Source organism: Epargyreus clarus, unplaced genomic scaffold (assembly GCF_041222505.1).
Source record: "Epargyreus clarus isolate Ecla_fem2 unplaced genomic scaffold, WU_Ecla_fem_2.2 ptg000003l, whole genome shotgun sequence".
In the NCBI taxonomy this organism is placed as follows: Eukaryota; Metazoa; Arthropoda; class Insecta; order Lepidoptera; family Hesperiidae; genus Epargyreus; species Epargyreus clarus.
The window spans coordinates 6,018,803-6,030,972 of NW_027332211.1; the positions used below are offsets into that span (position 1 = coordinate 6,018,803).

The window sequence follows — 12,170 nt, forward strand, 5'->3', positions numbered from 1 at the left end:
TTGCGAACTGACACTGTATAACGGAATAATTTCCGTTATTTCAAAACTATCGTTTCGTATTTATAATATGCAAATATAATTTAATTTTGTGTTGCTGCTAAAGTGGATTCTGAGAAATTTTTGGTTGTTCTGTTTTGACAAACTCAGTAATTTCCATTTATGTGGAAGACTTAAATACAAACTTAGTTCATCAAGGATTTAGTAATTCTTTACATTACAAGGAAGAAAAGCTTACAAAATTAAGGCCACTGCCTGACGAACTACCATTGCCCTCAATGACCATTAAAATATTATTTATTATAATGTTGGGTAACTAAAAGGCATACATTTACATACGTACCGACGGCATCACTACAACCGTGTCGCTATATCGTAATCAGTTCTAGAATATGTGCATACAAGATACAATCAGAACACTTGTTCAATTTAATAATTATAAATGAAAAATTGTTTAAAGAGGCGCTAGGGAGCAATATAGCCGAAATGTGCTTAGAGCAACGAAGTTTTAATTACGTTCTGTAAAAGTTTGAAATAAAAACCAAAAATCAACATGCGATCACATTTATTTCACATCATACAATGAGAAAGGTGCAATAAATTCAAGTAAATAAATAAAAATAACATAAATTATAACAGTGATACTCAAAAATGCATTGTAAACAACGAAAATAAATTGAATAATACAAACATATGTTCAATCACAAAGTTGTCCTGCAAACAATCAAATCGAATTGTACAACGAATTATTAGTATTAACCAAACTGAGGTAGCATGAAGCTGGTAGTATAATACTGTAATTCTTATAATGGAATAAATTGATATGTCCCAGAGACGATTAATGGGGTCGATGAAAGTCAAATTGATCAATCAAAGACCATTTAAAAATAAAACGGTTCTTTGTGCTTACGTATTTCTCAATTGCGACCAGGGCCGTAGCTTCGATTTTATTTCAGGGGTGGGGGAATTAAATTTTAGTTCAGAAAAACAAATGTTTGATGTTTGAAACGAAATGCAAAATCTTAGAATATGAGGTACTTTACTACTTTGTGTCATTAACAGAAACACGTATAAAAATGTATATAAAACTATTTTTTAATGTTCGTATTTTAATGCGCAGACATAACTTGGGAGCCAATGTTATTAGCCTCACTTGACCTTATGCTAAATACTCTTGTACACATTACAATGATCCCTTGTCAGTAACAGTAACAGGCCTTTTATTCTATTCATTAGTATTTGAGATTCCTGTTCATGATATTTCATATATGATTATTTACATACGGTATGTTTTGGATACAATACATTATTTACATATATTTTTAAAAATACAACTATTTCATTCAGAACATTTTTAATTTTATTGCTTTAACTAAACCTATATAAATAACAAATGAATTGTTAGCAACGAATTTTATACTTACCTCTTATGTAATTGAACAGTAATAATAAAGTCAACGAAATAAATGTCATAGGAACATAAAATAAAGAAGATCTTTAATAAATCTTATATAAAAGCGTAGTAAATAGGTGATTGTCTTTTATTTCATGATACTGCATGTTTTTTATATAAATTAAAATAAAAAGTGTCAGTACTTGGATTCAATTAATATAAAAGTATTGTTTAACGTAGGAATATTACGTAACTACTGTAAACTTATAGGTACATACTTAAAATGTAAAAATATATTTGAATATAATTAGGTTAAAAATAATTGAACTATGTAAAATTTTCCGTGTGTAATGTACTCAGAATATAAAAAGATATTAGACGTCATATATCCACATTTATTTCCAACTATCATTGGGTGCTCTACTGGACATATTGGAAGTGATTTCACCCCCTTAAATGGTGCCAACCTGACATAACGGCCAGTGGCGTAACTATACCATAGGGCACCCGTGGTTTTGCACGGAGCCCATTTTTTCTCTCACGAACAATACTTTAGTGATTGTTAGGTCCTGGCGACTATTTTTCGCTGATTTATGCAAATTTTTGGTTATTTTTGCGCTCGCAGCTTCTCGGGCCGGGGGCCACCCGATTAGTTACGCCACTGATAACAGCTCCGTCTAGTATATTTATATTCTGAGACATTGGACAGGTTACTCAAAAGCAGCCTTAAGTGCTTGGTCGATGTCTTCCATGAGGTCTTCAGTGTCTTCGAGGCCTATCGAGAGCCTGATAAGTGAATCGGAGATACCGAGTTCAGCTCTCTGGTGCTCCGGGACTGACGCGTGTGTCATGAGGGAACTAGAAATAAAGAACATTAATGTTAAGAATTTTATTCAATATATCACAACGTTAATATTGTTCAATTTAATAATTTACATAACATAATAACACATAATAACTGAACATTTTGTTTAAAGAGGCGCCAGAGGGTGCAACTTTGATCAACGGAAGTTTTAATTACGTGGTATAAAAGTTTAAATAAAACCCAAAAATAACGACTTTTATATCATATTTGAGAATATGATCAAAATTTATTTTGACTTGCATGAGACATTCTAAATGCATTCCCATGGAAAGCAATACAGCAATTATTGATTTCAGATATCCGTCTTGCTAAAAAATATGGTAGGTAGGTATATGAGATTTTTACTATAAAAGTAGTTCCTCTTACATGCGTAATAATTCCCCCATTACAGCTTTTCTTACAAATTATTTATCCAGAAAAATACTTTTAATAGTGTATACTATATTAGGTATACATATAAACAAGGTGCAATAAAAACAACAAACTGATAGTCCAAAGGCCACAGAAAACGATATTCCAAGAAGACATGACCTTTTAAAAATGCATCAATTTTTTAACCTTAATTTATTCGGACCTAAACATAATTAATTAAAAATAAGCAAATACGTTAGTGGTCACAATAGTTCACTAATATTTCCATTATATTTGAATACAATAGTATCTAACTCGTTACACACACAAACACACACACACTCTTGTACACACGCACACACAAACACACCGAAACACATAATATGAATATATACATAATATAATTGAACAATTTAAGATCAACTTACGGTAACTCCGCTAAGCTCTCGTATCCTCCGAGACTCTCTGCCAATATGAAGATTTTCACTGTGTCCAGGAACTTTTTGGACTCTTTCAAACCACCAATATGTCTAAAGCTGAACACGCCTGAATGCCCACTGGTCTGCCTTTTAGCTAGTTCATGCTGTGGGTGTGTTGGGAGACCTGGAAATTGAAAGATTCAAAAATATGTAAATAAATATATGTAAAACATAACTCGTTGTAATAAAATTATTAAAAAAATGTCGAAACTTAAAGTGAAACTGGGTTGTTCACAAAATTATCACATTTAAACTTTATACGAGTATACGTACAAATTAACAAACACGGAAATTTTGTACCCAAATATAAAAATGAGGAGCTTAATTAAATCAGTAGTAAAAGAAATATTATAAAAATGCAATCGCATTGAAAAAAAATATGAAAGCTCATTAGTATCTACTGTCCCATTATGTTCGTTAAGTAATACCTAAATAATAAAAAACTAATTCTTGTGCAGACTTCGGAATTAAAAAATTTAGGCTGGCATAAATTGTTTATAATTTTTAAAATTTTGATAGACTAAATTGGTTAAGATTGATTATTACTAACAGCCGATATTACGAGGCATTATTGTATAGCAATAAGGAGCGAAGAAAAACACTATATATCATCAATAGCAACGTCATTATTTTCAACAATAATATTATTTCAATTTGAAAATCGTAAGATATTTTATAATGTACGCATCATGGATGGATAAGCTTTAGTTATTATTATTCTGACTTATGTATTGACCCCAGGCTATATTATCACCGCCTAGTTACGTTTTTGGCAAAATATTTATATATCAGTCGCTAATATAATTACCATAAGATATGATAATTATGTGATACATTTAATAATTGCGCGATAAAATTCGAAAGAAACTTACTCGATATTTCTTAAAACCAAAATGTATTTATCTGAAATTTATTTAAATAGGCGTAAACTTATTTATCCTAAATTTAATTAAATCCTTAGAACTCATTTTAACATCTGCCACTTCAGGAAGTGTTTCGTTAATTAGGTATGGAGCATTAGCGCCGCGTAAAACTACCATAAAACAAACAAAATAATAAATACCTACGTGTATTTCAAGAAATATATCGGTTTCTACTTTTAATGTCTTCTAGAATATCTAAACTGTTTTTGGAATAAGTTTGGTTAGCTTCATACAACTGAGGTATGTTAAATTCCGTTCAACAGGGTGGCACGCAAAAACTACACATTGCAGCCGTCGACTTAATAATAAATCAATCATTTTTTCCTTAAAACCGGTTAAGGCCGTTGACATTCCAACTTGTCTGCCTCAACATCCTTGATGTCGCGATGTGTTCGTGTAATTTTGAGTTGATTACAATAAAACTCTAAAAAGCAGTATATACAATATCGATACTGAATTATAGTAAATAACAAGAACATAAAAACTTAAAATAATAAATGAAAAAATTGTATGAAAAACAATGTAGCTGTTTCGAGACGCGCTCATACAAACTCCAAATTAATTTACTGAAAAAATCATAATTTTATGTTTTTATGCAAATAAGCAAAGTAAAAAGGTATAGAAAAAATTTTGGAAAGTCCAATTATATTTAAAATCATACAAATAATTGAATAAATCTGTACCTATTTCTAATTAATTCTAATTCAATATTCTACTAAGGTTAATGTCCCCTGTTCACATCCATAGTAAATGGGAAACAATACATCAAGGTATTTTTGTATATAGTAACCTAAATGTGCCCCATTGACGTGTTTCAGAAAGCGATACCTACGCCGTACTAGACGGCTGAGCGATTTATGCTATATTTAGCTTCCTAAACATATGTTAAGAAGTCGAGATAATTCGCAAAGATAGTAATGGCACAATGGTGTGGGAAGGAAGGAGGAAAATATAATAGAAGTACCTAATCTATGTGAAGTAGGTACAGGAAAAATCTAACAAAAATATGTGTCTGTTTACTTGGCAGTTTTTAGGTGTTATTACTTGTTAATTCTGCAAATTGGGACCAAAAACTTAAGTTAAAACACAATTATACGGCTTGTGATAATTACATATGTATGCCTAGCCCCTACCCTATCTTTCAGATCGATTATTCCTTACAATATTTTCAGACCACCCCAGTCGTACCTACTGCCTACCTAAGAAAAGAAATACATTACACGGTTAAATCGAAGATTTCGCGAACTATATATACAGTTTTAAGAGGTCACAAAAACGGTTGGAGTGAATATTTTGATCTGAGGTCAAGAAAAGTTGAATTAAGTACGTTAAATTAAGAAGTAAGGAATAAGTTGAAGTTACAAGTGTAAATAATATCTATCTAAGCGCACCACTAACCAGTGAACTATGCTATATACATCTATTACAAGCGCGAAAGAGTAACTTACCGGGATGCATAACTTCGGTCACCTTTGGGTGCTTCTGCAACCACTTCGCGATGTGCAAGGATGACTTCTTGTGTCGCTCCATTCTCAACGCCAAGGTCTTCAAACTTCGGTTCACTAAGAAGCAATCCATGGGTGATGGTACTACTCCCATCGCTAAAATAAATAAAAATATTTTATTATTATGTATTCTAGCCGACATAATATGTTTCAACTGTTTCAATTTATCGATTTGAATTTCGTATTATATTTAACAATTTGAAAAAGTTAAAGTACGCATTTTGATACATTGAAGGTACAATTGAAGAAATATAAAATTTGTTAAAACTCAACAAAATATGTAAAGTTACTGAGTATCAGAAGTTATTTTACTCATAAAGATTTTGGAAGAAACACAAATTAATACAAATACAATTAAAATTTAATTTATATTAAATACATGGGTATAAGATTCAACTTCCAGATATTTTACATACATTTAAATGCACAAAACCTAGCTTCAACAATGACCTGCCATGAATACCTAACCTTCGGCTGTAAGATACAACATAATTATCATAATTTACGAATATTTCATGTTCATGCGTAGAAACTGTAAGTAAGCAAATTTATTTTTATACATATTTTACATCACAATACTCCGTAAGCATATTTTATGATAATAGACCGGAAAAATCCGTTCATGTATAGCAAAAATTGGTATGGCAATATGACATGGCAAATTCTATAAGGATTTTGCTATGACTCACGTTTACGCGAATTTAATTTACAGACATAGCATTTCCTTATACACTCATGGTATAACGAGCAAAATTTTGAATTGCGTCATATTATGAAATACATGTGTATTTCATAATATGACGCATGTTGGTAACAATAATATTTAGGTACAAGATAGATAAAGATGTTACAGCGAAAAGGTTATACCTACTGCCTACCTGCATACCTACCTATTATTTAGCTTTTTTTAATTAACTGAGTAGCGTGCGACCACTTCTGATAAATCGATCGCTAGAGAGTAAAACTAAAGTTATCTAAAAAAAAATGTGGTCTCTTTTGATATCCATTGAAAGTAAATACAATTGATAGATTTGTATGTATATCTATAGGTACAGACTTAATGGGCCTATTTGTGGTTTTCCCTGAACACAAATTTAAAGCAACCGAGTACAGTAATACAGAATGCGGGTCAATGTAAAACTTGTATATACGCTTATATTCCACTTGCAATGGCTTATTTTTAATGCACGTCACTTAAATTTGTCTAATAATCACTTGTACGAGGCAATTACAAAATATTTTTGTAATAATTATGTGATGGTAAAATGGTACACACTTATTGCCAAAGGTTTCTTCATACGAAGCCAGTTTTTTCATTGGGAAATTAATAGTGTGATAAGCGTGATGTAAGTAACAAAACATGTGATGTTATAAACACCGATAGGGAAAGTATTGCCTAGAATTCTAGGTACTATGATGCAAAGAAATCATGCAATCAATTAATATGTGTCAGTCGTCTGTTCTGTTATAATAAATGTTATTATTAACAAACTTAAAAAAGGAGGTTTCTGAATTCGACCGTATATTATATGTTTTTTTTTTGGGTTTGTTCGCGGATAACTTCGTCGTTTATAAACCGATTTTGATGATGTTTTTTGTTGGAAAAAAGATATTTCCAAGGTAGTCCCATTATAAGGAAATCAGGGTCTGATAATGGCAGACCAGAGAAATCGAGGGGAACTTTCAAAAATCGTAGGGGCAACTAGTGTTTGTAAGTTTTTTCATTAAGTATTTATATTTGTATATAAACGTTAATACAAATATAAATAAAAAGTGTGAATTTTTTTTTAAAATAAAAATAAAACCTAATTCTATGTCACTACAATTTAAAAAATAATTGAAATGTTGGTTTAGTACATATTTCTGAAGACGGCCCTCATAGGTATTGGACACGCTGTTTACGCCGTTATCCAAAGAAATATATTGAGCGCCGACTTTTTGCTACATAAAACACTATATAATATAAAACAAAAAAAATGCTCCTGTTAATTGCATACATTTAGGAATACGAGTTACCGAGTTGAAATGCAAGTTACCGAGCTTATAAGAAATCTTTGTGTAAAGAGCATAAAAGGGCAAGATGATTGTAAAATCGCACACGCGATTAGAATCTCCTATCATATCCTCTTATCTCCTAAACTGTTTTATTAACCTTAGTGAAACAGTTTAGAAGATAAAAAAGGTATCTTATCTCCTAAAGCAGAGGTTCTCAAATTTATTTTGTTTCCGACATATTTGTTTTCTATTTAGTTAAAAACAAATTAACCTTCGCCTCTCATCTTGTGTAGGTCCCCAGCGCCTATAAGAGGACGCTCACTTTGAGAAACACGGTCTTAAAGTACATATTTAATTTTGCACATAAAGCAACATATCAACAAAAGACTACAAATAACATTATCAGGTGGTAGGTTTGGATTTTGTAAAAATATATTATAGTCTACCTTTAAAAGCATGTTTTTGATGTTGTACCTATGAATAAAGAAACAAAAAATACATATAAGGTCGAATTGAGAAACCTCCACCATTTTAAAGTCTGTTAAAAAGCGAATTACACTTACCCATTTGCAAGAAGCGAAGTCTCTCAGCCAAGTCGGCGTCCTTGACGACAGCGGCTCCCATAATCACATCAGAGTGTCCATTCAAGTATTTAGTAACAGAGTACACCACGATATCCGCTCCGAAGTCTAGCGGCCTTTGTAAGTAAGGTGTGAGGAAGGTGTTGTCCACTACCACTATTATATTGCCGCGACTCTTCGCCAGCTTTGCTATGGCGGCAATATCCACTACTTTCAATATGGGATTCGTGGGAGTTTCGATCCAGATCATCTGAAAATGACTGTATGATAATACGTGCCGTGCAATAAGACACGCGGTACCGTGTCATCAAAGTCTTTAAAAAACTTGGCCTATCACCATGTGTTACACGAATAATGTGTTATTTTTGACCCCTTAATAACTTAAAAACTATTGACGCTAGATAGTTAATACACGGAACATCTCAGTGATACATTTTTTCTCCCTCTCCCTCTCTATCTTTTTCTCTCTCTCTCTAAACATCCGGTGGGATCCTTGATACACACGGTTTTTATAGTAAAAATATATTTTGCGGCCTACAAGCCTGAGAATTATGCATCATATTATCAAAGCTACGTGCAGTCTACCAAACCAATCTGCATTAGACCTGCCCGTTAAACTTGACATAAATCCTTCACATTCACAAAAGGAGACCCCTACCATGCAATCAGATATTAATGAGTTCGCGATTATAGATGACTTGACGACTAGGGTGAATTGTAAAATCACATATATACCTACATATATTGCTTGGCAAAGATTCGCAAGTCACCATTATATCAACAATTAACTATAAACAATCTCGTGACGTAGCCATGATCCTTGTACAACAAAAAAATGAGTAATATAAAACGTTATAAAGTGAAACAATATCTAAGTTTACAAAGGAACAAATGTATATACGATAAGTTATTTAACATAATATTATGCACAGATTTAAATCAGTATTATGCAATGATAAGAACGTTAAGACAGACTGGCGTACTAATCCCGTCTTGATAATATTGTCTCGAGTATGGCAATTACTGATGGTATATTGAATAAAATTATACTAATTTAAAGTAATGATTTGTTTGAATTCTAAAATTAACAACAATAAGGATATTATGTACCTACTATACTAGCATATCCTGTTTGATACATATTTTTAATTATTTTATTTTATTTGTCAGCTTTCTTTAATATCTTCAATGTTTGCATGCTAGGAGCAGGACTCCTTAATAACTAAACCGGATACACAAAAACCAGGATATGTCCTGGGAAAACCGAACGCTACACGACTGTACTCATTGCATTATCCAAGGATTTTCCCTCATACATAAACAAATATAACTACGTGGTAAAGTAACGGAAGAATGCATCGGGCTACATAGTGACGTCACTTAGCACGTCATCGATGATATGCAGAAATGCAACGCAAGCGCATGCTATATCGCGTACATTGCATATGCTTGCGTCATAAATTTCATGGTAAGCGTCTAATGCGCCCATAATTTACGGAACGATGTAAATTAAAATGGAATTGAGGAACACTACTTTTAATAGGCTGTAGCTACTTATAAATAAATTTATAGTAAGTACTTGAAGTACCTATTTATAAGCAATGGCTTACTACCACACTACTCCCTTGCCTACGTAGGTACCTAACGGTTATCATCTATACACAAAGACTATAAAACTATAAAGCCTCATTATCTTCGACAGTATTAAGCCATGTCCGTCAAATTGTAACACTTATAACATCTAATCGCGGCTGTTACATTTATCATTCATTGGTATATATGAAATAATTATTTGATAAACACATTTATTTTGCTATAATAAAATATGAAAATGTTTGGATTACTTCCTAAATAATATAAGCAACAAGATATTGTCAAACTCACCTTAGTATTTTCCTGAATAGCTTCACTAATATCATTCAGATCTGTGAAGTTTACAAATGATGTCTTTATGCCTAATCTGTCCACGACTCTCCTGTAAATAATTATATCAATTAAAACTAATCTTATACTAAAGAGCTGTAAGTTAATTATAATATTTAGTTAATATTTAGGATGATAAGATAAAGAGTTTTACTATGGGTTTTCTTAGTAAAGTAAAATAATAAAAATGTAGGTATAATAGGAGATAAAATAATTTTCGTAGCATACAAGAATTATAATTTATATGTGTACATTGAATTATTTTTGTTGTGCTAAAGTATCTATATGATATCATCTATATTTTAAATCAATTCATAATAATAATTATGATCATAATATGAATAATATTTACACTATTGATTAATGGTATTACATAATTTAATTATTCTTTTTGCCACATTATTTTTTGCAAATATATTTATGCACATGTAATATTTGCAAATGTATGAGCAAAGACTTACCTAAAAAGTCTGTTAGTACCACCATAGACATCATCAATAGACACTATGTGGTCTCCGCTGCTGAGCAATGAAACAACAGTGGTGGTGGCTCCAAGTCCAGAAGCATAAGCCATGGCGTCAGTCCCTCCATCTAGAGCAGCTAAGCATTCCTCCAGGCAGTTTCTTGTTGGATTACCAGATCTGCCATAGTCGTAACCCTAAACATGTTAAAATAAAATTTAATATAGAAAATATTCATTGCAATTTCATTTTATTTATGTTACACTTCTAAGAATCATTCTCTTTCCTGAGAAAACTAAGGCATGCAAACATCTGCAATCAAGCTGCTTTGGTGCAGCTTTTGTAAATATTGACTTTATAATTATCAAAATTTCTTTTTCTTGTGGGTCTATTATAGTAAATGGCTAATAATTAATCTAGTAATGCCTCACGCAAATAATTCAAAAATAAAAATTACTTAAAAACCATCTTAAGATATACTTAAAGATGTAATGTGGAGAATCCGGTTTGATTATAAAAAAAACTTACAAGATTCTCAGCAGGAGCTATTTGTTTAAAGGTACTTGTGTTGAAAATTGGCAGAACCACTGATCCATAGCCAAATTTGTCAGGGTCATGACCAACATGGATGGCTTGTGTGGCAAAACCAGCTTTTGGCTTAAGGAATCCATCGTCACCCATCTATAAAAAAATTAAAGAACAATTTAGTTATTCATGGAAATCTAGTAATGGAAATTTATTAAACAGTAAAATTAATACTAAGTTTTCTCAAGCTATTTTGAATATTTAAGTAGGTAATTAATATTTATTTATTTTTTACAAATATAAGAAAATTTAGATTTTAGAACTACATTTAATAGCAAAGACATAATATGCTTAAAGTTAAGTTTTATAATTATTTCGGAAGCTTAGAATAATAATTTAATACGTGTGCGCTCGACGTGTACGTAAATAATTACGTGAAGGTGAAATTTATAAAGATTCAAATAAAAAAGGAGTTTATAGCTTTGCTTAACATAATTTTTACTTATGAACAACTTTTATAACTTAATTTTCCACCACCTAAAGATGATCTGGCAATGATCAGGCACTTTCGGAATACGAAAATGAAAAAGATCTTGCGTCAGACTATAAGGTTAGCCTAAATTTAAATTAATTAACAATCATCTATAATCTGGCAAAGTATAATTTAAAAGTGTAAATCTAAGATTTTTATTATAATTAATTTCAATTATTTTTCACGAAGTAAAAGCAGCCGGCAATGATGTTTTAAATTGGGAACTTATAAATAGCGAATAAAAAAGAACTTACCTTATATTTGTATATCTCTTAGTTAAATTATAAGAGATTCAAGGAACTAACACAATGTAAATACCTATATTAAGTTAAAATACAATATCTGAGATCGCCGGTTACCTCAAAAACGACAAACTCGTCCACACACGGTAAACGCTAAAAATAAAATGATTTTAATAAATTCAATTCAACCGGCTCAACGCACATGTGTGACGTGACGTCAGCTGATACTGCTTAAAAGTACTTAAAACATGTTCAATGCCTGCGCTAAACCAAATAATGTTCTGGTTAAATTATATAATTTGTCAGATAAATATTAGACATAAAAGAGACTAATATCTCAAACAAGATTTTAAAGCTCGCCAAATACTTAATGCTTACGCATACGACACATCAAAATA

General features: G+C 31.4%; 1 protein-coding gene across 1 annotated transcript; it reads right to left on the reverse strand.

Annotated features, from left to right (window-relative positions):
• Window positions 1-545: 545 nt before the first annotated feature.
• On the reverse strand, window positions 546-11,981 carry Cth (Cystathionine gamma-lyase). Its single transcript, XM_073085168.1, has 8 exons — window positions 11,785-11,981; window positions 11,002-11,154; window positions 10,474-10,670; window positions 9,974-10,064; window positions 8,072-8,339; window positions 5,457-5,609; window positions 3,035-3,209; window positions 546-2,248 (listed from the first exon to the last, which is right to left on the reverse strand). The coding sequence occupies exons 2-8, from the start codon at window positions 11,152-11,154 to the stop codon at window positions 2,101-2,103; spliced, it is 1,185 nt and encodes a 394-aa protein (XP_072941269.1). The 5' UTR covers window positions 11,785-11,981; the 3' UTR covers window positions 546-2,100.
• Between the last annotated feature and the right edge of the window lie 189 nt (window positions 11,982-12,170).